This window comes from Hyaena hyaena, unplaced genomic scaffold (assembly GCF_003009895.1).
Source record: "Hyaena hyaena isolate Hyena2069 unplaced genomic scaffold, ASM300989v1 scaffold_385, whole genome shotgun sequence".
NCBI classification, from domain to species: Eukaryota; Metazoa; Chordata; class Mammalia; order Carnivora; family Hyaenidae; genus Hyaena; species Hyaena hyaena.
The window spans coordinates 1,355,467-1,382,627 of record NW_024081022.1 but is presented as its reverse complement, the minus strand read 5'-3'; the positions used below and the strand labels follow the sequence as shown (position 1 = coordinate 1,382,627).

The following is a 27,161-nucleotide window of genomic DNA, read 5'->3' as shown; positions in this document are numbered from 1 at the left end:
GGGACAGAGTCCAGTGCCCCCTTTCTAGCCCTATCCAGAACCTCAAAGCCCAGACCTCAACTCCTCCCCCCACAGCCTCTTCTCTGGCACCTGGCCCCTCTCCCCTCCCTCCTGCCCCTTTCCTCTTCAGTTGCAGAGTCTGCTTCTCTGGCCCAGTGCCTGCCATGTGCAGCACAGGCCAGAGAAGGAACAGAGCACCCACCCAGCCTGCAGCCCTGAGTTCCTTCTTCCTCCAGAAACTGCAGACCGTCTCAGCGGGGAGAGGGATTCCCCAGACCCCTGGCTCTTCTTCAGTTCTCAGAGAGCGGGAGAGGAGGCATCTGGGAGATGGCTTGGGCGCCCCAGAACTAGTCCGTCTGCCTGCTGTGAACCCTGTCTCTGCTCCGGCTCCCCCTTCCTGCCCTGGGGTGCCAGGGGTTAAGGGACCGGTGCGGGACACGAGGAGGGAGTGGCAGGGGGGTCCAGGCCCTAGTCCCTAGTCACTGGCTCGTAAAAGCTAAGAGGAGTTTAACTGCAGGTCACGGTGCTGGTGCTGCCCTGGGAGGGGGAGGGGCGCCTTCCGGAGGGGAAGCGGGGGCCACAGCTGGCCAGCGGCAGGCCCAGGCCTGTCCAGCTTCAGATGCTGGCAGTTGACATCAACAGTGCCAGCCACAATGGAGCCCCGACTTAACGCTGGAGGTTCTCCAAGAAGCAGGAAGACTCCGGAGAAGGGGAGCCCGACTCCGGTGCCCGGCGCCGACCGCAGCAGGCAGGCATGGCAGCAGGGAAAGAGGTGATGCTCTCTGCCAGGCCAGCAGGAAGCACCAGCCTGGAACAAAGGCAGAGGGACAGAGAAGGAAGGGTCCTGGGGTCAGGGAGGAAGAACAGTGAGGGCTGCGGGCACTCGGGGTCTGCAGGTACTTCGCGGCTGCCCACGCCGAAGGGGCCGGCTGAGCCAGCGGCCTCTCTCGGGGGATGAGATTCGGTCTGGACACGTCCTCAGCCAGTGCATCCCCACCTCTTCCCTCTCGCCCGCCCAGCTCCAGGCCCGGCCCAGCCCTGAGGAGAGCGTTGGCAGCTGGGAACCAGGTGCCGGAGCCAAAAACAACAGAGGAGCGGCCTGGCTGCCTGGGCGCCGCGCGGACCCTCGCCGGCTCTGCCCGCGACTCCTCCGGCTGCGGGAGGCCCTCTGCGCACCCCGACGGTCCGACCCTGCCAGGCCGCAGCTGCCCAGGAGGTCACTGTCACCCCTCCCTTTGAGTCCAGCTGCCCCTTTCTTCAGGCCACTCGAGATTCTCTGCCCCCACTTTCCCTGGTTGGCAGGGAAGCCCGTCGCCTGCTTTCCAGGTCTGTGACCCTGTCTCCCGGCACCTCAGCCCTTGCCGCAGGCTCTTTTCGGGTCTAACCTCCATGCGTCCTGCTGCAACAGCATCCTGCTGTGGGGAGACTCACAGCCGGGCCTTAAAAGCTCTGAGAAGGGCTGGGTCCCTGCACCCGGGGAGATAGGCAAGAAAGGAGCATTCCCCTCTGTACTGAGGGGTCAGCCCAGACCAGGGGGCAGGAGGCTTGAGTTCACACTGCCCCACGTGGAATGCTGACGGCCTGGGGACCCAGCTGACACCACTGTCCTGGCCACCCCTGGCTCCTTCCTCCTACTCTGGGACCCATCCTCCTCCCCCCACCCCCCAGCTGCCCCTCCACTGAGTGGCAGAGACCCAATGTCCAGCCTCACCTGGGTTTAATTTCTAACATGACTCCCAGCCAACAAACTCTCTGACCCAGCAGATGCAATAACACAGCTCAGGGTGAGGCTCTTGTACAAGTGCTGAATTTGGCCAGAGAATCTTCTCGTCCCAGTTGGGGGGGGGCGAGGGGGAGGGGTCCGTGACTCTCCCATTCTTTCCAACCCCAGCTGGGCTGCTGGTCCCTCCCCGCCCCATCCTCACAGAAGTGATGGAGAGGGGGTAGGGGCGGCTCCCCTTCCCAAGCCCCCAGACCCCTCGGTACCGCGCACATCGCCATCCACGTGGGCTCGCGCCCCTCCACCCAGCCAGGACCGTGCCTGCCTCCACTCCTTGCGCTGCAAAACCAGCCACTTTCCCCCTAGCCACACCGCAGTGGGAACAAAGCCCCAGAAAGTTCCTTTCCTAAATGTCAGTCCTGTTTCCTCCCCACCCCACCCCCATCCTGCCTCTGCTGCCCCAGCTTTTCTCACCAACTTTGCACCCCCTCCCTGAGTCTCCAGATTCCTGCGGGGAGCCCCCAACAGGGGTAGGGCCAAGGCTCCTAGGGAGCTAGAAAGGGACAAGGGGTTGTGCACCCCCCCGCCCCCTCCCCCCCAGCAGATCTGTATCAGGTTTGGTCGTAATGAAAAGGCCAGCGACACTAGGAAATTCCTTCCCCCTTATTGATCCTGGAGGGAAATTAAAGCCAGTTGTCTGTGACTGAGCGACTGACGGGGGCTAAGCTCCTCCCCGCTGCCTGGTTCGAGGCCTAGCCCCTGGGACCCCCCCATCCTCCACTGTGAGCCCCCTTTCCCGCCCCCAGTCTTTCGTCCCATCCCCAGGGCCCCCCTAACTCCCTTCCCCTGCACCCTCCGGAAGTCCTCTCCACGTGCCCGCCAGCATGCCCCCCCCCCCCCGGCTGACAGGACTGCTGCGGGCTGAGACCCCCGGCCTAGCTGCTTCTCAGCACCCTCTCCAGACCCTGTCCCCACCCCCTCAGCCAGGGTTGGGGTGCAGGGGCCGGAGCTCAGGCTCAGAGCTGCCAAACCACAAGCACACACATCTGGAAAAAATTCCCTTCCCAGCCCCACTTCCCTTTGTCTTACTTCTGTCTTTGGAACTTCTGGCTGCCTGGCCAAGGGTGGGGGGGAGTGAGGAAGTGAAGGGAGGTGTAGGGGCCCAGGCCTCCCTGCCCACCCCCCCCCCCAGAGAGCCCCTTCCAGCCTCACCAGGCCCCTCAGCCAGACCACATCCCTCCTCTGCGCCCCCCTGTAGGCCAGTTCCTGCTGACCATCTTTTGGGTGAGGTTTTAACATCCTTAGTCACCAGACCCGTGGGAGAGCCGGCCGCACCGGCCCTGCTCTGTCGCCACAGGAAAGATGCCCCCCGGGGCCAGGGACTGGACCTTCTGGCTGGGGGAGAGGGGGTCGCGGTGACTGGGGTGCAAGCCCGGGGCGCAGGGAGGGGGAAGGAGGGGTCCCTGCCGGTTCCCTCCCCCAGGCCTCTCCTCATCCCTTTGGCCAGGAGCCTGATTTCGCTGTCAGAACCTCATCCCCCTCCCTTTACCTACAGCAGCGCCAGAGGGTGGGGGAGGAGCGCAGCCGGCCTCCAACCCCAGGCCCCAACTTCACCCCTACCCCCCTTCCCTCCACCCCTTCTGCTTTTGTCTGTCCTTCCTCCCAGAGCTCCGACCGACCTGCTGCCCTCTTACTGCAGAAGCCCGGGCCGCCCCCACCCCCCGCCCGCCCCCAGATAAGCCCTCCCATCCACCCGAACCCAGGACCCCTAAAGCCAGACGGAAGCATCCCTCCCTCAAACAGGGCAGTTGGGCCGACCTGCACCTTCCCACATCCATTCCTCCTGCGCACAGGCACCCTGGCGGCTTCTGTTTCAACACAGGCATTATTCAAAGACGTCCCTCTTTACAGCACCGGGTCCCGAGCCCCGGCACTTCTCGAGGCTTCGGTGGAGCCCCCGGCCCCTCTCCTAGGGCTCTGCTCGCCCAGACTCCTCCCCAGCCAAAGCCCCCAAGCCCAGTGACCCGGCCAGGGCTCGAGTACGAAGGGTTCAGAACCCCAGTGAGCCGCTCCTCTGCCCCTCCCACGGCCACGCTGGCAGGGAGGGGCCAGCGCTGGGACCCGATGCGGGGCTCTTCCTCGTGCGGGGCCGGAGCGGGGCGTCGGTGCCGGGCGCCGCGGGCAGCGGGGCCACGTGCACGCCTTCGACGAGGGCAAGGGGGCCGCGGCCCGAGCGCCAGGCCCGTCCGCCTCCGCGGCTCTACCGTTTGCGGCCTCCGGGCTCCCGGCCGGCCTTCGGGGCTCCCCGCGGGACCTCCATTGGTTTCGGGCCCCCGGCCCGCCCCGCAGGGGTCTCCGAGGGGAGCTGGGCCCTGCCGCCTCCTTTGATGTCCCGCCCCGAAGCTGCAGGCGGAGGGGCGGTCTCTCCTTCCGCCCGTTTGCGCAGGACGGTGACACCTGAGACCCCGCCCCACCCCTTCCCGGGGCACCCAGCCTCTCTCCAACCTGGGTGGCAGCGCGGCGCGCCGGGGCGCCGCGGCTCCGCGCCTCCGTCCCCGCCTCCCCTCCCCGCCGCCCGCTGCGATCCCCTGGGGGTCCGCGTAGCCGGGAGACGGAGAAACCGCCTTAATAAAGAGCTCGTGTCAAGTGATTGGCTGTGACCTCTGCCCTCCCCAGCCTCGCGCCCGGGGCTCCTGCTTAACCCTTCGATGCCCGCCCAACTATTAAGAGGAAGGAGTCTCCCCCGCGCCAACTTCCAGAGTCCCCAGCGTCCCCTGGCACTGCCGCAGCCCTAAACGCTGGGGGGGACCAGCGTGGCGCGGGGGGGGGGGGGCGCCCCCTCCCAGCCCCCTCCAGCCGTTCCAGCAGGGGGCGCCGTTGCCCCACTCGGGTGCCTGGCCCTGCAGCCCCTGGCCTCCCCGGCGGGTCCCTGAACTTGGGGCGGTCGCGCTGGACCCCAGTTCGGGCCCCAGTGGAGCGGAGCCCCGCCGCCCGCCTCTTCCGCAGCTCCGGCTCGGAGCGGGGTTCGCCCGCCGGTGGGGTAGCTGGGTGCCCGGCGCCAAGGATCGAGCGCAGCGAGTCGGGTTGGGGAGCGGTGGGACCAAGCGAGACGTGACCCTGGGGCTCGCACTGCAGGACGTGAGACCTGGGTCTCTGCGCCCCGGGCCTGGTGCCCCCTTCTCTCGGCTGAGAGCCCAAGCCGAGCGCTCGCCCGTGTCGCCTCCCCAGCCACCCCGGGCGCGGGAGCCAGCTGTCTCGGCCCGGCGAGCCCTGGACCCGCCCACGGGGCCAGCTCCAGAGGCAGGGGAGCCGGGGCTCAGGGCCCCCCAGGTGGGGTGGGGGCGGGGCGGGAGGCGGAGCCATCCCCCCCCTCGGGCAGGGGCGGGCCGGCGCAGGGTATAAAAGCTGCCCGCGCGGGAGCCCGAGCCAGCTCTGGGGTTGTCCTGGCTCCTGGGTCTCACGACCAGGCGACGGCAACATCTCATTTGACTGAAAGCGTCCAGTGCTCCGACCAAAGCATCCAAGGGGACCGCCCCCCGCGCCTCCACCATGCCCAACTTCTCAGGCAACTGGAAGATCATCCGGTCGGAAAACTTCGAGGATTTGCTCAAAGTGCTGGGTAAGGAGATTTTCCAGCGCCGGGCGGGCTGGCGGCGCGGGGAGGTGCGCACGAGAAAGAAAGGATGGCAGGGGTCAAGGCGCGGGAGCTTGGGCGTCCGCATCCCCCCAAAAAGGGGCCGAACGCCGGGGGGTCGGGGGCTCTGGGCCGGGACCTTTAGCTCCGGTGCCAGCTCCTGTGGCGACCAGCCTGTGGCTGTGGTAGAAAGCACGAGGTCGGTGTCCTCGGGGGTGGGGCAGGGCAGCTCCGGAGCCGCAGACCCTGCCTCCGCCCCCCCCACCCCCTCCCCCCGGCTGGGAGCCCCCGTCCTTCCTCAACCGAGCCCCTCGGACACCTTGCCGCCTCCTTGCCCTGCCCCCCCCCCAGCCCTAGCCCCGAGCCCGGGGCAGCTTCCTTCTCTCCCTGCGCCCGGCTCCACCCCCCAGGTGATGGGCCCCGCGGGCTCCCACGGAGGCCCCTTCCTTCCCGCTTCCACGCTTTCCACTCTGGGCCCTCCACCCTCCATCTGGGAGACAAAAACCTTTGTAAAGCAGGCAGCTCCTGAGTCCTAAATCTCTGGGTAATTATCACTTTCTTGGATTTCAACAAATGGCTTCGGGTGAAATGCCAACCCCCCCATTTCCGAAAAAATCTGGGCTCTCTTCTCCCTCCCTCCTCGGAGGCCCGGGGCAGCCCTGTAAGGTGTGGGGGTTAAAGGTGAGGGGGAATGAAGCGGACTCTCACCGCCTTTCCCAATTCCTGGGTGCCCTGAGGGGGGGGGGGAGCCGGGGCTGCTGGGAGGGGGCTTTGGGAAGAGAGGGGCTGGTTAAGAACCTGGGCACCCCTGCTGCCTGCAGGGAAGCATGGGGACTGAACACAGTGACCCCAGTTGGGCAGGGGTGGGGGGCACACCTCGTGTGGGGCGGGATGCAGGGGTGAGTCTGGACCTCAGAAGAGTCTGTTCCCATCAGGCCTCACCATCGCTCTTGCCTCCAAACCCCAGCACACCGATCCCGCCCTGCCCTTGCTGAAATTAAAAACCAAAATGATCAAAACTCCCCCTTCAGAAAGCCTCGCTGCCATTCCCTACCCCCTTGTCTGGATCCCATCCCCCCCGCACCCCCCCCCAGTCCCCAGTGGATGAGGCCGGAGGTGGCCAGGCACACCCACAGGCCCAGCTGGAGGCTAAGAGCCCAAGCCCAACCCTGTTGTCCATCTGTCTTTGGTCTGTTTGTCCTCCCTGCAGGGTCCCCCAGAGCCACGTGCCCTCCTCAGGTCCTGCTGGGGGCAGATTGAAAACAGACCCATTAGACAAACAGCCCTGGCTAGAGCGGGGTCTCACCCAGCCTCACCTCTGCAGGAGGTCAGGCCCCCCCTGCCCCCTCTGCCCCAGGCAAGGATCCCTCTCTGGGTGAGGCCTGCCCAGGTGCTTCCCGGGATATGGGTCCCATCCACTAAGGGAGGCTGGCTGTGTGAGCAGACTCTGTTCCTGTGACAGGGAAGATGGGTGTCCGATAGTGACGCGGACTTCCCGGGGCAACACAGAATAAAGATAGGATGGGATGGGTCTCCTCTACCGAGGTGACTGGGTCTGGGAACCTCGGTCATTTCTCCCTGGGACCCCTGGGGGAGTCCGCCCACTCTCCCGGTCCCTTCTTTCTGTTTCTGGGTTTTTTTTTTTTAATGTTTTATTTATTTCTGAGAGAGAGACAACATGAGCAGGGGAGGGGCAGAGAGAGGGAGGTACAGAATCTGAAACAGCCTCCAGGCTCTGAGCTAGCAGTCAGCACAGAGTCCAAGGCGGGGCTTGAACCCACGAACTGTGAGATCATGACCTGAGCCAAAGTCAGAAGTTTAACCGACTGAGCCACCCAGGCGCCCCCGCCCCTTCTTCTGGAACAGAGTGGGTCTGCTTTGGTGCGAAGGGGAAAGCGGATTTGTTTCTCTAGGAACCCAGGTCCGCAGGAGGGCCAGGGAGCTCTGATCCCCACCCATTGCTTCCCTGAAGGTCTCTGCTCCAGGTCAGGGTCGGGGTACCCAGAGGGTGAAGTGGGGTGATACTTAGACACGCCTTTGGCCTGCTTGTCTTCCTGTAAGACAGTTGCACTCTCCTGGCGTCCCTACCCTTCTCAGTGACTGGAGAGCAAAGGGAAGGGGTCCAATTTGGGCAAGGACGTGGGGACAGGCCAGGGACTCTGAGTCACACAGGCTGAACAAGAAGACCTGACCACCGAGGCCAGGACGATCCTAGAGCAGGGAACATCTTGGTGGGCGCAGGGGCGGGGGGAGGGGCCAGGAGGGCAGGGGGGCAAGGGTCTGATGCAGGGAACTTTGAGCCCCAGCTCTGGCTTTTTCTTTGACTTCCTTTTCTCAGTAAAAATAATAGCAGCAAGAAAAGCTCCTGCTTCCTGAAAACTGAAAGGTGTACTAGCGCCGTGTGCCCTAAGTCCTGCACACATCACCCCCGAGCACACATCACCCCTGCGCGCCCATCACCCCCAAGCATGCATCACCCCTGCGTGCCCATCACCCTTGTGCACGCATCACCCCTGCGCGCCCATCACCCCCAAGCATGCATCACCTCTGCGCGCCCATCACCCTTGCGCACGCATCACCCCCAAGCATGCATCACCCCTGCGCGCCCATCACCCTTGCGCACGCATCACCTGTGCGCTGGGCTCTGAAGAAGCTGTTGTTTCCACTTTACAACTGAGGAATCCAAGGCTCCGAAGGGTTCAGTTGTTTGCCCAGCGTCACCTGGCCCGCAAGAGAGGCCGAGCCTGTGGATGTCAGGGCCGAGTGCATCTCACGGCAGAGCCTCTGGCCATTCCGTAGATGGGACCAGCCGCCCCACCCTTTCACCCGCTGCGGGTCCCCGCTCCTCAATTTGGGGAGGGACAGGGACTGGGGCAAATGAAGGCCAACCCAGCACCAGACAGGGGAGGCGGGTAGGGCAGAAAGGAGAGTGGCCCCTACTTCCCGGATGGGAGCAGCGAGGCCTGCCTGGGGAGGGTCTGGCCTGCAGGGATGAAGACGGTGACTCTGACGAGCCCACCCCAACAGAGGGTCTCAAGCAGGGTGGACAAAGGGAGGCAAGTGAGGTGAACTGGACCAAGGCGAGGGTGCCTGCGTCCCCCTGCAGGGGTGAACGTGATGCTGAGGAAGATCGCGGTGGCTGCCGCGTCCAAGCCAGCAGTGGAGATCAAGCAGGAGGGAGACACTTTCTACATCAAAACCTCCACCACTGTGCGCACCACGGAGATCAACTTCAAGATCGGGGAGGAGTTCGAGGAGCAGACTGTGGACGGGAGACCCTGCAAGGTGAGTCCCTGGGCGGGGGGTGGCCTCCATTGCCCTCCCTCAATCCAGGAATCCCTGCCTTCTTGGATTCTTTGCTCTCGCGGCCTCGCCCCTGCCGCGGACCCGGCTCACCTGGCCTCTCTCCTGCAGAGCCTGGTGAAGTGGGAGAGTGAGAACAAAATGGTCTGTGAGCAGAGGCTTTTGAAGGGAGAGGGCCCCAAGACCTCGTGGACCCGGGAGCTGACCAATGACGGGGAGCTGGTGCTGGTAAGCTGCTCCCCGCTGAGCACGAGCCCGGCGCCGCCTTCGGGGCTTTGCTGGGACACGCCAGGGCGCTGGAGGGTCAGGACCCACTATAGCTGGTCCCCCGCCTCCTGGTGGGGCTGCTGGGGAAGGACTAAGCTGTCCCTGTCCCACATGCCACCGCTGGGTGGCTGTGGAAGGGTGTCCGGGTGGAGCAAGGGATGTGGGCTGAGAGGCAGGGTGGCCTCTGGACATCCTCACAGCTTGGGGACGAGGATGCAGGACAGAGCCCAGGGGGCTCTGTCGCCATCCTCCCTCCCATGACACCAGGGCACTTTGGGGCCAGCTCCTGCCTGTCGGTCCTGAATCTAGAAGCAGGACCAGGGGCCTTCCAGGTTAACGATGACTTCTGACTTACGTCCTTCTAGACCATGACGGCGGATGATATCGTGTGCACCAGGGTCTATGTCCGAGAGTGAGAGTGAGCGGCCGGGGGGGTCCCAGAGCCGCCAGAGCCCCGCCCCCCAGCCCGTGCTCCTGCCCCACTGCCCCTCCCCCCTTCCTTCTAGGCTAGCTCTTCCCTCACTCCCTCACCCTGCTCACTTCCGGGGACGCTGGGATGCCTCCAGCGGGGCCTCCTTTCCTCCCCTCCCCCAACAAAGAGGGACAAGGCGAGAGCCCAGATCGCCGGGTCCAGAATCACTCCCCCTCCCCAGCCAGCAGTCCCGGCCCCAAAGCAGCCCCAGCACAGCCTCTCTCTGTGTGAGGGGACCTGCAAGCCCTCTGGCTTCCACTCTGTGTCCCGGTAGCCTACACAGTGTAGAATATTTATTGGTTAATTTTATTAAAATGTTTTAAAAAATATAACCTGTCTTTGGCTTCTTGGGAAGGGGACAGATGAGTCTCCTGAGTTCCACTTTGCCTCTGAAATGCAGTGTTCAAGCAAGTGTTGAAGAGCAGGATGGGGGGGGGGATGGGCCTGCCCCTCCCCCTCCCCCTCCAGCCTCCTGCCCCTGCCCCCCAAGAGCCGACTCCCCCCATGAGGGTGAGCCAGCTTCCTCCTGTCCTCCAGCTCCAGTCCGTGGGCCACCCCAGCCTGGCCTCGGCCTCCCACATGGTCCCAGGTGAGCTCACCGACGCGCCCGCAGGCCGGCCGTGCTCCTGCCCAGGCCTCCTGATGGGACCCCACTGTCTCAGCCTTGACGCAGCGCTCCTGCCCCTCCCACGCCCTCCCCCCCCCACGCACGCTCAGGTCCAGGCCCTACTGCATCTCTCTCTCAAGTGCCGGCCCCCCTCCCGCAGGCCAAGGCTCCCCCCCCCAGACCATCTCAGGGCTCACCTGTTTATCCAGCAGCACTTTCCTGAGTCCAGGGGTGAAGTGAGAGCAAGCCGTCACCGTCACCGGCTGCTTATGTGATCTCAAAGAAGTTACTTCGTTTCTTTGAGCCTTAGGTCTGTGGTCTAATGGCTTCCATGCTGGGAAGTTTCGGTGCAGCCAAATCCGGGCAAGGTCACCAGCCTCTTCCCCCGCCCCCATCCTGTTCTGCTCCCTTTGTGTTCTGGCCACATTCAACCCTGTCACATAGACGTTTGCCCTTCATCCTGGAAAATTGTCTTCAGATGCTCCCCACTTACATGGTTACAGCTTGGGGTCCCCAAAACAAGAGGGACTCTCCCAGGGTCCATACCTTCGTCCCAGAAAGGGTTGGGTTCTGCTGGATCGCCTGACTGTCGACTTGGTAGTGGCAGGGCAGGGGGGCCCGGACCTCATGTCCACGGGACAGGCGGGCCGGTGTGACAAGCCTCCCGGGGTCCCATGGGATGGAAAGGAGCACTTTCCTGTAAGGAGGGCTGCAGATTTCTAATCGAGAACATAGCAATTATGTACAACGGCCACCTCGCAAAGCATCATGGTTAAATGGGTCTCGTTACGTACACAGCACTTAGCAGTAGTAAGGCCTCACAAAATGAGGATCCTACAGCTCTGACCCACCCTTCAAAATGCTGCCTGGGGTGGGGGGCGCCTGGGTGGCTCAGTCGGTTAAGCGTCTGACTTCGGCTCAGGTCACGATCTCATAACTGGTGGGTTCGAGCCCCGCGTCGGGCTCTGTGACAGCTCAGAGCCCGGAGCCTGCCTTAGGTTCTGTGTCTCCCTCTCTCTCTGGCCCTCCCCTGCTCACTCTGTCTCTCTCTCTCTCTCTCTCTCTCAAAAATTAAAAAAAATAATAATAAATTTTTTAAAAAAGATTTTTAAAAATGTTGCCAGGGGGCGAGAGAAGGGATTCTTCAAAACATGAACTGTATAATGTCGGTGTCCTGTTCAAAACACCATAAAACAAAACAAAACCCGTATTAGCTGCAGCCCCTCTTTTTGTCGGGAATACAGTCCAAACAGGCATCAGAGGCCATTTGCCACGTGGACCCTACGCCTTCCTGCATGTGCCCCTCCCCCGCACGGCAAGCCGCCCTCCCGCCTATGGGAGCCCAGCACTTCTCCAAAGCTTGGCCTGTCACTGGCAGCGGCCTCTCCCACCAGCAGTGCTGACAGCCAGTGGTCACATATCGCGGCCTGTGTGTGGCAGGTGAGCCTCCGCTCCCTGCAAGGCCAGGGTGCCCTGGGGCCAGGGCCCCTAGCTCCTGCCCCTCAAGAGAGGCCACATGCTGCAGCTGAGGGCAGAAGGTCAGGGCCCAGGAGTGTCCAGACTCCTCGGGCAGGCCGGTCCCCTCTCTGAGTTTGGGGTGGGGGAGATGGTGGGCCCTTTCATGTATGTATCACACGGCTGTTTCCCGAGAGCCTCTGGGAGCTGGGCACCCTGCTAGGTGCTGGGAACACGGAAATGAATCCAATGGGCAAGACGGCTGCCTTCATGGGGCCTGTGGGAGGGAACAGAGCTTTAGCGGGAAAGAGAAGACTAGAAACATAAGTGCACCATGTAAGCAGACCATGTAGCCACGTATGTGCCCAAAGGAAAGGGGGGCAGGGGAGAGAGCACCACCGAGGAGACCTCATTTACACGGGGGGCGGGCAGGGGTGTTGAGAGCGGGTGCTCTGGAGGACGGAGAACGTCGGGGGCCTGAGGATGCAGTGGGGTGAAGCAGACGGGGACGCTCCCGAGGCAGGGGAGCACAGGGTGAAGTCCCCGGGGACAGTCTGGGGCCGCCCAGGGTCCAGGGACTGGAGTGCAGGCCAGATGGGGCCTTCAGGGGCCAGCAGGAGGCTGGCGAGATGCTGGAGCCGAGGGTGTGGACCACGTGATCCCCGAGTCAGGGCACGAGGGGCCAGAAAAGGCCAAGTGTCAAGAGCGGCTGTGTGGGGGTGCTGTTTTCAGAAATGGAGAGATGGATCCGGGCTTTCTGGATGCCAGTTTGGTTTGTTTTAATCCGGAAGTGCCCTAACTCCTCAGCCTGAGGCCCAGCTGCATTTCCTTTCTGCATCCCCTCCTCCCCTAACACCTCACCCTTCCCACCTTAGCTTGTCCCCCCCCCCCCAGAGACCTTTCCCCAGGCCCTCCCTGCCCCCTTCTCAGGCCTGTGTGGCTTGAGCATCTGCTCTTGCTTTTCGCCCAGTTTATCTCTTCCTGAATCAAGTTGCTGAGAAGAGCAGAGACTAGAGGCATGTTTCTGTTTCCCAAGAGGCTGGAGGGCAGGGGCTGGACCTTCCCCGTCAGACTAGGGGCTCCTGGAGGGCAAGGACGGGGTCTCCTCCATCAGGCTGGGCTTCTCCCATCAGACTGGGGACTCCCAGAGGGCAGCGACTGGGTCTCCCCCCTCAGACTAGGGGCTCCTAGATGGCAGGGCCTGGGTCTCCTCCATCAGACTGGGGGCTCCTGAGGGACAATGGCCGTGTGTTCCCCCCCCCAGACTGGGCTCGCTGAGGGCGAGGCCCGCCCCCTGGCTCTGCTTCCCCAGCACTCGCCCGCCTTCCAGCCCGAGGGGACAGGGAAGTTACAGCCCAGGACCGAGAGATGGGATCAGGGAGGGGCCGCCTCACCCATCTGGCCCAGCCCGTGAGAAAGTCCCTGCAGCTTCCCTCCCGCCCTGAAGCTCTCTTCCTCCTCGCCCGTTACCTGGGCCTTCATTACTCAGGGGTGCCTCTGGAAGGAGATGCACAGGGCTCTGACCCGCCCCCCACGACGTGCCTGGGGCAGGACCTTCTCAGAGCTCACGGAGGGGCAGCACAGGGACCTGGGCCACCCACCTGCTCTGGTCCTGCAGAGCGAGGAGACCAGAGAAGGTAGGGGGTGCGTGTGATTCCCCCCTGGGGTTGGCCGGGGGAGGGGGAGGCCTGCACCAATGTCCTAGGGAAACTGAGGTGCGCACACGCTCGTGCACGCGCGTGCGGTGCAGAGACAGGAGCATGCTCCGGAGACAGGCCTCACAGGTCAAAGCCAAGAGACTCAGGGCACAGCCAGACCGAAGAGGTGAAGCCTGCAGGCTGGGGTGGGGGTGGGGGGGCGGAACCGGAAGACACCTCCGTGCCTGCCTGCGTGCGACTGGAAGGGACCCAGAGGGGAGGGCGCACAGAAGTGGGGCTGGAGACAGGGGGCCCTGAGGGTGAGGGGAGAGGGAGAGGCTGGGAGGGCTGGGGGGTGGGGGCAGGGTCCGGGAGAAGGAGGGAATCCAGGAGGGGGTGGGAGTCATAGGAGAGAGGCCCGCTTGCTGGTCAGGCCCTCTGACCCCAGGTCCCAACAAAGGGCCCCCGAAGGACGGCCACAGGCACAAGATGGATGGCACCGGGTGGCCGGGCCCTTTGTGGCGGGGGATGAAAGGGAGCGGACCCTGAGGAGTGCCCCCCCCCCGTCCCCCGCCCCTTCCCTCATGACTGGGCTGCTGGCTCCCCTGCCCCTCCCCCAGTGACCTCAGGAGCCTTGGAGTGTTGTGGGGGGTGGTAGGAGATGGGGGGGCAACCTGAGTCCAACCAGGTATTTCCCCTGGCTGGGCCAGCGCTACCTGAGGAAGACGGGGGGGGGGGGGGGGGGGGGGGGGGGGGGGGGGGGGGGGGGGGGGGAGGCAGGCAGAAGGACTGGGGGGCTGGGGTTCCTTGGGTCTGTAGAGAAAGGGAGCCCGGGTGAGTAGGGCGCAGACTGTGTGCCAGAGCCGGCAGGGCTGTCCCGGAGGCGGGTGACGCCCGGGGGTCCCGGGGGGCAGGCCCTCCTGCCCCTCCCTCGGGGCTGCCGCCCCCCTGACCTCCCGGCCTCTTCCTGTCCCCGTCCGCCTTGGCACTGCCAGTCGAGAAACCAGTTCTGTTCCCGTCCTGGATAAGGATCTCTGGGCTGGGCTCTTCCTGGGCTGCAGGAACCTGGCAGCCTGGGCACCCCCACCCCCAGCCGGGCCGCCGGGGTCTCCCCCTTCCTCCCCAGCCCTGCCACGGCCTCCTTCCCCTCGAGGAAGACTTCTTCTCCCAGCAGCCCAGTAAGGGGCAGGGGGCCTCCCTCCCTGCTCCCTTGGGGTGCCCCAGAGCCTGGTCCCTCTCCCCCTGCCCCCTCTGCCCCCTCCCTCAGGCTCCCCACGGGGCACTGACAATTGCTCCCTATGGTGGGGTCAGCCCCTCCCCGGTCACCAGCGCGGAAGGGGGCACGGTGACACGGGCTTGACCCCACTTAACCCCAGCCCGTGGTCTCCTCCTGAATCATCATTCCCATGTCATTCTGGTCCCTCTCTCATCCCTGGGAGCTGTCCCCCCAACCCCCTAACTCTGCCAACCCGGAGGGATGTAAAAGGTCATCTCCTGCATTCTTCGGCCTCCTCATCAAATGTCTGCCTGACCTCTGCCCTCGCCCAGCGCCCCAGAAACCTCAGGCCGCCCCGCCCCCAGCTCCTCCACCAGCACCGGCCAGCCTCTCCCGGCCTGCAGGGTCGCGGCCGCTTGCCGGGGCCATGGGAGATCCGAAGGCAGAGGGGAGGGCAGCTCTGGCAGCCGCCGGGGACACCTGGGGCATCTGGGAGACTCGATTCAGGTCCCAGCTCCTGCCCCCACCCCGAAGGTGAGCAGGTGTGACAAGCCCGTCTGGGATTCAAGTCGGTGACTCAAGCCGGAGCGGCCGCCAGCTGCACAGTCTGCAGTGAGCCCTCCCTTCCGCTGCCCTGAGGTGGAATCTTAGAAGCTGGGAATTCTAGAACCAGAGACCAGAGTCCCAGAAGGAAGGGCCTCTGGGATCCTGCCTCTCCTTTGAGGAAACTGAGGACCAGAAAGGGGTGTGGCCTGCTTGGGGGGTCGCTGGGACAGCAGGGGAATCACTGGTCCCACAAAAGGGGGCTGCTTGGGCTTAGGGCGAAGTGGCTTGGTCCCCGCAGGCGTCGGCTGGGCCCCTCCACGCCCTCCCCTCGCCCTCTGGGTGGACGGGGTCCTTCAGGGCGCAGACCTGCTCCCCGCGCTCCCTCTGCATGGGGGAGCCCACGCCCTCGCTGGGCCTCTCTCTCCTTCTGGGCGGCGGATTATGAGGCCAGGACAGGTGCGGGCCCGGAGGCTCAGGTGGGGGATTAGAAGCTAAGGTTTCAGCAGGAGCCTGAAGCAAGGGGATCCTGGGCTCAGCCCAGAGCCGCTCTGGGTGGGTGGGTGGGTGGGGGCACCTTCCCGTGTCCCAGCGTGCGGGAGGGACACCCAGCCCCGCACCCACCTCAGACACCCAGGGATGTGTCTGAGCATAAGGAGACGGGGGGGAGGGGGTTCATCGCCCCCCCCGGGGGGCGCACACGGGCGCAGGGGTTAGCGCTGTTTCCAAGGCTGCCTAGAGAGGCAGGACCCAGACCAGGCCTCAGATGGGCAGCATTTATTGACACACATTTTTTTAAAAAAATATTTTTATTTATTTCTAGGGGAGAGAGAGACAGCATGAGCAGGGGAGGGTCAGAGAGAGAGGGAGTTACAGACTTTGAAACAGGCTCCTGGTTCTGAGCTGGCAGTCAGCACAGAGCCCGACGCGGGGCTTGAACCCACGAACCGCGAGATCATGACCCAAGCGAAAGTCGGACGCCTAACCGACTAAGCCACCCAGGCGCCCCTATTGACACACATTTTGAGAGCGCGAGCCCCGTGCAGGCACCGGGGGGCAGAGCCAGCGCCATCCCTGACACCTGTCCTCAAGCTCCCGACCACTGAGGACATGTCCCCTGACCCCCTGCCGGGTGCCAAGCATGCCATCCCACGGCCCCCCTCAGCTCCGGAGCCAGGCTGGGACCTGGGAGCCCGCTGCGAAGGACAAGGAGGGCCCTCTCACCGCCCTGGCGTCCGCCACCCTCAGGCTGCCTGGGGCTCGGCTCCAGCCTCCCCTGCCAGCCGTGCAGAGGCTAAACTTTTCAGACAAGCTTTCCTGTAATTGTCCTGTCATCACGGCTCCCGAAGCAGAAACCAGACAAGGGACTGTGGAAACGCAGAGGCAGAGAGATGAGGTCACCCTTCCAGCAGCCTGTGTCGGGGCGAGAACGCGGGCCACGGCCCAGCCACGTCTGCGGCTTACTGTTCGCCCTCCCACGGCCCTCTCTGGCTCACCCCTTCCCTTGGCTCCCAGCCCTCCGGGGAAGTGCTTCCCAAAGGCTAACTTAAGTGCCTCCTGCTGCAGCCTCAGCTCCTCACTGGACACAACCCAGGGGACAGGCTCCTTGCTCAGGTGGCTTCAGGGACCAGCCAGAGGAGCGTGTGAGCACACCTGGGCGGGGACACCGCTGTCACCTCACCTTTCTTCCCTTTCCACCCCACTCTCCCCGCCCTCCCCCTGCCTTCGCCCCCTACCCCAGCGCCAGGCTGGGAGCCAGCATTGTTCCTGCCCGGCTCCCTGCTCCCCCCTCCTCCCCTCCCTGGGCACCCGCCTGCCCCATCCCTTGGAGCCCCCAGAGGTGGGGGGGCGGGGGGTGAGCAGGACTTGGGTCCCAGGCTCTGCTGCCCCATCACACTGCCTCCGCCAACAGAGACGGCTGTGGAGCTTGGGTTACTCAGGGCCCCCGGTTATTTTTAATGCCACTAGCTCACCAGATAAATATACCTCCCCCTCCCCACCCCCACCCCGGCTGCCCAGAGTCCCTCCTTCCCCCGCCATTCACCCAGGCTCCCCGGACGGGACTCACATCTAACGCCTTCTCCTCACATGCCCTCCCAGCGGGTCTCCTTCGGCTCTGGACCCCCAGAGGGAGACGAGGTGGGGGGTGTCCTAGAGACAAGGCACCCGCAAAGGGCTCCCGTGGGGGCCCCCTCTGCAGGGGGAGGCAGGGGGAGGCTGGGGCAGGCCTCCCAGAGCCCTGGGGAGGAGGCGCTGGGCGGCAGTCGCTCCCGCAGCTTGGTCGGGCCTCTCTGGCCCCACTCGGCTCCTGTTTGGTCCCGCAGTACAAGCAGGTTCTTCCTGGAATTAAGTTCTGGGCTTCTTGCTTTGGGCCAGGGGACACTCTGTCGTGGGTCCGGGCGGGGCTGCCACTCTGGGGAGGGTGGAAGAGCACGCCCGGGGCCAGGACGCGTTGCTGTCCATTCCTAGATTGTGGGGGTCCCGGGAAAGGGACACCTCGCAGGTCCTCCGGGACGGTCCCAGGCGGCTGGGTCCCCGGCGGGCAGCTGGTCTGTGCACCAGCGCCCGGCACGTGTGCCCTCGGCCGCACCTGCTGCCCCACAGAGGCAAGTCTTGTGACATGGCATCTGTCCAGGCTGGTACCTGGGCCCACAGCCTCCGCCTCACAGGCCCAGCTCTGCTTCCTGGGTCCACACTAGAAAAGTCTGGGCCCTTTGACCCAAGAGCCTTCAGATGCTTAAGATACGCCTGCCCTCTGTCTGTATTTTCAAAGACTTCACGCACTCTGCCCGTACAGCACAATATCACACACACAACGGCACACCTGTCCACCCCCTGCACCCCCTTCCTTCTCCCCAGAGGGAACCACCACCCCCATCTTTAGCTTTATCATAAGTTTGCTTTTCAAAAATATTTTCACAATAGGGGTGCCTGGGTGGCTCAGTAGGTTAGGCGTCCGACTTTGGCTCAGGTCATGATCTCACAGTTCGTGGGTTCAAGCCCTGCATCGGGCTCTGTGCTGACAGCCAGCTCAGGGCCTGGAGCCTGTTTCAGATTCTGCACCTCATTCTCTCTCTGACCCTCCCCTGCTCATGCTCTCTCTGTCTCTCTCTCAGAAATAAATTTTAAAAAAACACTAAAAAATTATCATTAAAAAAATTTTTAATGTGTATTTGTTTTTGAGAGAGAGAGAGACACAGAGTATGAGCAGGGGAGGGGCAGAGAGAGAGACGGAGACACAGAATCAGAAGCAGGTTCCGACTCTGAGCCGTCAGCACAGAGCCCGACAGGGGGCTCCAACCCATGAACCCTGAGATCACGACCTGAGCCAAAGTCGGAGCCTCAGCCGACTGAGCCACCCTGGCACCCGGTCAGCTCAGGTCTTGGTCTCAGGGTGGTAAGCTTGAGCCCCACGTTTGACTGCATATGCATGTGGCCAAGTGACACACTATTTGCGGGAGTTTGAACACTTATGCTCTGCCCCTCGCTTTCCCTTCTCAGCATGAGGCTCGTGAGGCTCACCCGTGGGATGTGATCCCACAGTCGTAGCAAGTGAACACACGTCACGGCCAGAGAAGATGAATAACCTGACGGGACCAAAACTACGTAGAGCAGCGGCACCTCTGTGTGCTCCTGGCGGGGAGTAACTGCTACGCACACTTGGAAAAAAAGTGGGGGGGGGGGGCGCCAGGGCGGCTCAGTCGATTGAGCGCCTGACTCGATTTCAGCTCAGGTCACGATCTCACACTTCATGAGATCAAACCCCATGTCAAGCTCTGTGCTGACAGCAGTGAGCCTGCTTGGGATTCTCTCTCTCCCTCTCTCTTTTCCCCTCCCCCTGCTCATGTTCTCTCTCTCAAAATAGATAAACAAACATAAAAATATAAAAGTGAAAAACAGTGTGGCATTATTTGTCCAGTGGAGCTGGGCCAGCGATCCCCTCCCAGAGGGCGCCCAACAGCGGCGCGCGCCTGGTCTCCAGGACGCCTGGGTGACGGTGGCATGCAGAGGCGGGGCGGGGGGGGGCGGGGGGCCCGGAAGCTCCACCTTCTTCACTCAGGTCCCACTGAGACGCACACTGAGCTCCTGTGAAGGACCAGGCGCCTAGGAGTCTGGATGGACAGACAGAGTTACAGAGGCAGCAGTCTGGGCTCAGGTTGGGTATGTAGTATTGTTCCCGCCTTAGAAGCTGAGACTCGGGGCGGTTCGCAGTCTCCCCAGGGCTCAAACTCAGGTCTGACTCCGGGGCCGGCGCTCTCCACGGCCTCGGCCCACTATTTCCAGGGGACTGCTCATCCAACGGGCATGCTATGGTGTGTCTGTGCCCTCATTCAGTGCCCTGCTGTGGCCCAAACTCAGCCCTGGGGTGCGGTCAGTGAGTCAGCAGACACCTGCCGGGAGCTCAGTGTGGGCAGGGCAGCCAGGCACTGCCAACACGCAGATGCTGGTGTGGCGTCCCAGCCCGCCCCCTAGCCCGCCCCCGGCCTGCGCCCCCAGCCTGCACCCCCAGCCCACCCCCGGCCTGTGCCCCCAGCCCGCCCCTTGCCCGTGCCCCCAGCCTGCGCCCCCAGCCTGTGCCCCTAGCCTGCCCCTTGCCCGTGCCCCCAGCCTACGCCCCCAGCCCATCCCTTGCCCGTGCCCCCAGCCTGCGTCCCAGCCTGCGCCCCCAGCCCGCCCCTTGCCCGTGCCCCCAGCCGGCCCCCCAGCCTGCGCCCCCAGCCTGTGCCCCTAGCCTGCCCCTTGCCCGTGCCCCCAGCCTACGCCCCCAGCCCATCCCTTGCCCGTGCCCCCAGCCTGCGTCCCAGCCTGCGCCCCCAGCCCGCCCCTTGCCCGTGCCCCCAGCCTGCGTCCCAGCCTGCGCCCCCAGCCCGCCCCTTGCCCGTGCCCCCAGCCTGCGTCCCAGCCTGCGCCCCCAGCCTGTGCCCCTAGCCTGCCCCTGGCCCATGCCCCTGGCACGCCCCCAGCCCTCACCCTCAGCCTGTGCCCCCAGCACACCCCCAGCCCACATCCCTGGCCTGCGCCCCCAGCCCCAGCTCCAGTCCAGCTCTCTTGTTCTCCTCTGTCCGCTTCTCCCAAAGCTGGGGGCACCAGTGGTGGTGGGAGAGCAAGACTCAACTTTAACCAAGGGACAGGGGCTTGAGTCCCAAGTCGGTCACCCGCTGGCTCCGTGTGGCCTAAGGGTGGCCCCTGAGGAAGATGACGGAATGAGACGTCTCTCCCTGCCAGGTGGCCTCTGACCCGTCCTGCGACCACCCCCACCAGCTCTGTTGCGGGAGAGACGGTGGCCGTGCAGGCTGAGGCTGGGCTCTGCGCTCAGGTTCTGACTGTGTGTTGCTGGGTAGGTTACTTGACCTCTCTGAGTGCTTTCCTCCTGCAGAAGCCATGGACGATGACGATAGGATCACCTGTGTTAGGGTTTAGGCGTCGGCTCCCAGGGGAAGCCGCACTTCTTGAGGCAGCAGCGGCCCCTGGTGGCCACGCCCGACCGCAGGGCGCAGGTCAGCGCGGAGCCCGCCGCGGGGAGGCTGCCCCTCTGCAGGCGGCCAGAGACGGAAGGGAACAGCTGCACCCCACCTCCTCTCCCCGAACGGCCTCGTCCACGCCCCTGGGCCCCCTTCTCCGCCCGCTGGTGCATCATCCTTCTAAGTGGCAGCCCCGCCTCGCACGTCTCCGCGGGCCCCCGCGCCCCCTCCGTCCCCACCTGTCACTCTTCCCGGAACTGACATTCCAAGTATTCCCACGACTCTCCCCTCCTCTGCACTCCCGGCCTCCCCACCCGTCACATCCAGCCTTGGCGGTGGCCACAGCCTCCTGACTGGCCGTTCTCTCTCACCGCACCCCACCCCACCTCCACCCCCCGCAGTGGGTTTCCTAAAACGCAGGTCTGGCCAGATCGCCCTGCCACTGACTTAAAACCCTCTCGCGGCCTTGAGGGCAAAGGCCCAGATTTAACCATACCGCCTCTTTGCCCACCTGTCCACGGATGACGCTCTGTGGCCCCCGTCCCTGTCCTCCAATAGGCCCACACCCCCCAGGATGGGCTCCATACTAGTCCTTGGTGATTCCTTTCCAAGGTGCACCTGGCTTCAATATGTGCTTCATAAGTATTGTTTTAATAAATAAAACCAACACCCAGAGGTGCACTGACGCGTCCACGTTGCCTAAAGGGACAGGGCTCTTTGTTCAGTGCTCTTCCCACCCCGCCCGCTGTCCCTCGGCCTCTTTGCCAGGACAGAGGCCCGGGAGGCTGCGAGCCCTGCTGCGGGGGAGACAGCCAGGCCCGCCCCACCACCCCCTGGCTGGGAAAAGCGCGGGGACACGGGGAGAAAAGGAGGGGGCCGACTTGGGGACAGATGCCCCAGCCTCTGCATTATGAGGCGAAGAAGGTGGGAAGTAAGAAAGATGAGGCGGGCTGAGATCTCCCTGACCACCTTCATAACACCCTGTCCTAGCTCCCTCTCCTGTCCCTTAAGGCCATTCTAGCAGACCCCTGCTGAGCTCCTCTCTCCTCTGTAGGAGGCGGGAAACAGGGCCGAGGGCCGCTTACCCGGTGCTGTGGTCCCTGAGGACCGAGTCCTCTCGGCACACAAAACCTTCCTTGTCGCTCCCTGTGGCCCCTCTGTTCCCTGCCGTCCCTCCCCAGAGTCAGTGTCCCTTATTCAGTAAGGTCCAGAGGACAGAGGAGCAAGCCCCGTGCCCAGGAGACCCCACCCCTGAGGAGCTGACCCCTGGGGGGCCCACACCCACTCACCTTGGTGGCGTCACTCTTCTCTGAGCAGAGGGCCAGGAAGCCTCAGGCTGCCCCCCAGGGTGGACCTGCACCCCAGGGCGCCTGCACGCAGGCTCCTCTCACCCCAGGGCGTCTGCACAGAGGCTCCTCCCACCCCAGGGCACCTGCAAGCAGGCTGCTCCCACCCCAGGGCACCTGCACACAGGCTCCTCCCACCCCAGGGCGTCTGCACAGAGGCTCCTCCCACCCCAGGGCACCTGCACACAGGCTCCTCCAACTCAGGCTGCCTTCACCCACGTAAACAAGGCACAGAGTCCTTCCGGGCGGCTCTGGAAGAACTCTTCAGGGTGTGTGCGGTGCTCAGAGGCTGAGAGGCTGTCGCTTTTCGCTTTGGAGCTCAGCTGGGACACGACTAGATTCAGAAAGTCTTCATCAAACATTCCTCCAAGTTCTCTTGCTGTTCAATCTTCTTTCTCCGGGATCAGTTCCAGCCTATCAAGATCTGTCTTAAAGTATCCGGAGGGGCACCTGGGTGGCTCAGTCAGTTGAGCCTCCGTCTTCGGCTCAGGTCATGATGTCATCGTTTGTGAGTTCAAGCCCCACGTCGGGCTTTCTGCTGTCATCGCAGAGCCCTCTTGGATCCTCTGTCCCCCTCTCTCTGCACCTCCCCTGCTTGTGCTCTCTGTCTCCAAAATAAATAAAAACATTTACAAATAACATAAAATACAGTACCCAGCACTATACTCCAGGTTTGGGGGCCCTGGGGGCGTCAGCACCTCTGACCTGGACACCTCGCATCCATCAATCACTTGTGTGGGCAGCCACCTTACAGTGCTGGGTCATGACAAACTGTGGTCTGCTAAAACCCTCAGGCTGTCTGCACTGTGCACACTCCTTACTGTTCCTTTTTTTTTTTTAATTATGTTTTATTTTATATTTGAGAGAGAGAAAGAGAGCGAGCGAGCACTGGAGCAGTGGGAGGGGCACAGAGAGAGGGAGACACAGAATCTGAAGCAGCTCCAGGCTTCAGGCTGTCAGCACAGAGCCCGACGCGGGGCTCGAATTCACAAGCTGTGAGATCATGACCTGAGCCAAAGTCAGATGCTTAAGTGACTGAGCCACCCAGGCGCCCCCCCACCCCCTTACTGTTCCTTCCTTACACTGTTGACTTAGAAATCAAAAAACAGAATTTTACATTTACCCCTGTTAAATGTCACCCGGTTCATTTTTTTTTTCCGTTCTGTCAAAACCTTCCAGCTCTTGCATAACCTGTAGACAAATACAGCTTCTCTGCTTTCATCCTGGTCTTTAACAAAAATGTGTGACAGTCAAGACCAAGGACAGAGCTCTGAGCGGCGGCCCACGGAGACCTCCCCAGCTTTCGGAGGTCCCTGGGGATGGCCACGGAACTGTGTGCCTACCCACCGTGGTATCCTGTGGCCCACGTGTCCTGGGCCGGGGAGAGAGGAAGTGCGGCTGAAGGCCTTTCAAAAATCCGGGTAATCTTGGGGCGCCTGGGTGGCTTAGTCGGTTAAGCGTCTGACTTTCGCGTAGGTCATGATCTCGCGGTTTGTGGGTTCGGGCCCCGCGTCGGGCTCTGTGCTGACTGCCAGCTCAGGGCCTGGAGCCTGTTTCAGAGTCTGTGACTCCCTCTCTCTCTGACCCTCCCCTGCTCACGCTGTCTCTCTCTCTCTCTCCTAGAAATAAATTAAAAAAAAAATTAAAAAAAAAAAATCCGGGTAATCCAATGCCCCCCCAGGGGGAGGACAGGAGGCCAGGTGGCTCTGAGTACCTGCTGGCCTCCATGAAGGGCCTTCCTGTCAGCTTCTCATTGCTTCAGGTATCGTTGTCTCTTTAGAATCTGCTGAGCGTTGATGTGGCTCCGCCAGGCTGTGCCGGCTGGAACCCGCCTCCTCCTGCCTTGGGAAATTCAGTACCACGCTCCTTCTCCAGCATTCTAGAGCATGTCTGCTCCCCACGATCCCCACACTCACCCAGAGTGTGTCTGGGAGAGTTTGCTCTCAGAGTAACGGCTTTCATGGTGATAGTCTTGTTTGATCTTCGGAGAACAAACTTATGGCCATGGATACACAGCAACCTCCTTTGCCAACCAGGTAAACTGAGGGTCACTTAGAGAGGTTATGACTTGCTCAAGCTCCTTTAGCCAGAAAGTACAAAAGTCAGACCCGATGCTCTCTGCACGAGACACAGTGCCAGATGTCTCCCCTGTGGGTGACCGTGCCAGGGGCCGTCCACCCCGGTGCCACCCCGTCCCTCCAGGGAGCCCCATCCAGGACCCCAGGGGATCACGAGTATGCTGCTCTCTCTCCCCACATCTGAAAGGGGACAGACCGAAAGTTAGCTCTGCTGGACACAGCTCTTGGGAGCCCCCATCGCAAGCCAGATGGCCCGCTTTGCCAGGTCACGTGAGGGTGGAGAGGCCTCAGCCTCGGTCGGCACGGACGCTCTGGGTTCCCCTATTCCACACCCCTCCCGGGGCTCCATTCCACATGCTGGCAGTGAATTCCAAAGCCCAGTTGGCCTGGGGACAGGGGTGAGGGTATTGCTGGGATGGCCTTCTGGTCACTGACCCCCGCGCAGAAGCCGTCTCCATTCTCCCTGCTTCCCCCGCTCTCTGGCTCCTCCAGGGCGGGACAGGGTGCTGCCACAGAAGGTGCTGGGGTCGCACTGCGCAGCCTAAGCTGGATTCACGTGAGCAGACGTTCCTTCCGCAAAGATCCCCGAGTCTCCCCTTTTGGCCCTGCCTCCCCTTTACTCTACGTACTGCGCATCTTCCCTGTCCCTCCTAGCCAGCTCCAGGACCCCCCCCCAGAAGGCCGGCCCAACTGCCCCCACCCCCGGGAGCTCTCCGCTCCCAGAACTGCAGAACCCCCAAAGGGAAGTTTTGAGGATTCAGAGAGTGTCACTAACACGTTAGAAGGCTCAGGAAACGGGCTCCTTGTGATAAAGAGGGGCCGCTTCCAGGCCTGATCTGTTCGCCACCAGGGGGCACCCTCTGCCCAGAAACCCCCTGATACCGAGGGCAGGACGGGGTGCGCTGTCCGGAGCTCGGGGGTCGGGGGTCGGGCCTCCGCCCACCTGAGAAGTGGGGCTGCGAACCTCAGGTCACCCGGAAGAGCGGCAGGAAGGCCGGAGGTGAGTAACGGGGTGCGCACCCTTTCGCCGCACGCCTCCCCGTTTCCCGGGGTGTGCACACGTGCCGGGCAGTGTCCCTCTGTCCTCTGTCTGCATTTCAGGAGGGAGAAGAGCACTTGCTATCTGCAAACAGGGACGTCCGGCAGCCCCGTGAGACTTCCATCAACGCTCCCATTGTATGGATGAAGAAACTGAGCCTCAGAGGAGCGCGCGTCGCAGTACCCCCCTCGAGGCGCCCCGGGGCCCCGCGCCTCCCTTCCACAGGCCCAGTCCCGCGCCCAGTCTGCTTTTATGGCGGTCATGACCTTGCTCGCGGCCTCCTCTCTCAGAGGCCCACGCTGGGATCGGACTCCCCAGGCCCGCTTTTCCCTGGGCTCCAGCACGGCGGGGCGGGGCGCGGGGGCCCGGGCCGCCCCGCTATCCCGAACTCCAGGGGTTAAGGCCCGGGTCCCGCCCCTTTTCCCGCCAGCCTGGCGGGAGTATGAATAGCCTCGTTCCCACTGCGGACGTTCAGTCGCTGGCTGCTCCTCGCCCCGCCCCGTCATTGTCCCCGTCGGTCTCCGTTTCCCTCCCGTCCGTCCTCAGCGCTTTGAGAGTCGCTGGCCTCCCCCGCTGCCCCGCGCCTCTCCGCCTTCGGTGGGCCAGCCTCGCGAGCAAGATGGAGGGCTGCCTGGGGGAGGAATCTTCTCAGATGTGGGAGCTCAACCGGCGCCTGGAGGCCTATCTGGCGCGGGTCAAGGCGCTAGAGGAGCAGAACGAGCTGCTCGGCGCGGAGCTCGGCGGCCTCCGGGCGCAGAACGGGGACGCCTCGTGGAGGGCCCGTGCCGACGACGAGCTGGCGGCCCTGCGGGCCCTCGTCGACCAGCGCTGGCGCGAGAAGCACGCGGCCGAGGTGGCGCGCGACAACCTGGCGGAGGAGGTGGAGGGCGTGGCGGCCCGGTGCCAGCAGCAGCGGCTGGCGCGGGAGCGGGCGGCGGCCGAGGCGGCCCGCAGCCGGCGCGCGGCGGAGGCCGAGCGGGGCGCCCGGGCGCGGCTGAGCTCGCGGGCGGCCGAGCTGGAGCGCGAGCTGGAGGCCGCGCGCGCGGCGCACGAGGAGGAGCGCGCCGCCCTGAGCGCGCGGCCGCGCGCCCCCCGCCGCCCCGCCGCGCCCCGCGGGCCCCCCGCGCCGGCGCCCGAGCTGGCGGAGCTGGCGCGGCGGCTGGGGGCGGCGTGGCGCGGCGCGGTGCGCGGCTACCAGGAGCGCGTGGCGCGCATGGAGGCGTCGCTGGGCCAGGCCCGCGAGCGCTTGGGGCGCGCCGTGCAGGGCGCCCGCGACGGCCGCCTGGAGCTGCAGCAGCTGCAGGCGGAGCGCGGCGGCCTCCGGGAGCGCCGGGCGGCGCTGGAGCAGAGGCTGGAGGGCCGCTGGCAGGAGCGGCTGCGGGCCACCGAGCAGTTCCAGGTGACCGGGGGGCGCGGGCGGGACGGGGCGTCGGGGCGGGCCCCGCGGGGCCCAGGGCACGGCACCGGACGCGGGGGGTGGAGGTGCTGCCGAGTCGGGGCCCGCTGCCCGGAAAAGCCGTCCTGGGGCCAGAGGCCCTTGACTTTCCCAACTTTGTCTGGAGGAGGGAGGGCGCGGCGGGGGCTCGGGGCCCTGCCAAAGCACGGCCCCCGGGAGGGCAGCGGGGCGCCGGAGCCGCGGCCGCCTCCTCACTGTCTGGACGGCCCCCGGCGTCCCCCTGGGCTCTGCTGTCGCTCAGAAGATGCGCAGGACACCGCTACCTCCCATCCCCCGCGCCCCCGCAGCGCGGAGTCTGCCGCTCTGGCCGCCGCGCTCCTCCTCCCTCTGCCGGGGGCGGGGGGCGGGGGGGGACGGTCGGGGGCCCTGGATGTGCAACCACAGCCCCGCTCCCGAGTCTAGGCTTCGCAGCTCCCCTAGCACATTCCAGAGGCCTGGGGACAGCTGCTCCCCCTCACACTGCGCAGATGGGACCAGCAGCTGAGAAAATAGCCTCCCGCCTGGGCCAGACAGAGGTCTCCCCGCCACGGCCACCCCCCACCCCCAGGAGAAAGATTCCAGAACATGTGGGAAGCGGAGGGGGTGGGGGCCTGGTGTGGGGACCAGGAGACAGTGATTGGGACCCGGGCGTTTGGCCTCCAGCCCTCCGGGCTCCAGGCCTTTTGATTAATCGTTTTTCCTTCTGCTTCTACTTTTCCCCCCTCTCTTCCCCTCTGTAACCCATCTCCTCTCCTCCCTCACCTCCCCCTTCCTGTGGGAGCTGAATTCTGAGCGGCACTTGTCACCATTCACTCAACATCCTTGGAGGAGGAGCCAGGAGCCTGAGGGCGAAGAGAGGGGCCGAGGGGCCCCTGTCCTCTCTGGGAAGGGGTGCGGGGGAGGGGTCGAGGGGCCCCTGTCCTCCTCTCTGGGAAGGGGTGCGGGGG

General features: G+C 64.1%; 2 protein-coding genes across 2 annotated transcripts in view; both read left to right on the top strand.

Moving 5' to 3' along the window:
- The first annotated feature begins 5,153 nt into the window (after window positions 1–5,153).
- CRABP2 (cellular retinoic acid binding protein 2) lies at window positions 5,154–9,725 on the top strand. The gene is made up of 4 exons (XM_039251447.1): window positions 5,154–5,339; window positions 8,461–8,639; window positions 8,769–8,885; window positions 9,290–9,725. Exons 1-4 carry the CDS (start codon window positions 5,270–5,272, stop codon window positions 9,338–9,340), a joined length of 417 nt encoding a protein of 138 aa, XP_039107378.1. The 5' UTR covers window positions 5,154–5,269; the 3' UTR covers window positions 9,341–9,725.
- A 15,548-nt stretch (window positions 9,726–25,273) lies between these two features.
- NES (nestin) overlaps window positions 25,274–27,161 on the top strand; it is an 8,975-nt gene continuing 7,087 nt past the window's right edge. The window contains exon 1 of the mRNA XM_039251290.1: window positions 25,274–26,591. Coding sequence (XP_039107221.1) covers window positions 25,399–26,591 — 1,193 coding nt within the window. The 5' untranslated portion in view covers window positions 25,274–25,398. The remainder of the gene's footprint in view (window positions 26,592–27,161) is intronic.

Bases quoted from the DNA above. Each gene is read 5' to 3' on its own strand.
- CRABP2 (XM_039251447.1), top strand. From the start codon at position 5,270: ATGCCCAACTTCTCAGGCAACTGGAAGATCATCCGGTCGGAAAACTTC. The intron at 8,640-8,768 runs GTGAGTCCCTGG...TCTCTCCTGCAG, and splicing joins TGGACGGGAGACCCTGCAAG to AGCCTGGTGAAGTGGGAGAG. The intron at 8,886-9,289 runs GTAAGCTGCTCC...ACGTCCTTCTAG, and splicing joins ATGACGGGGAGCTGGTGCTG to ACCATGACGGCGGATGATAT.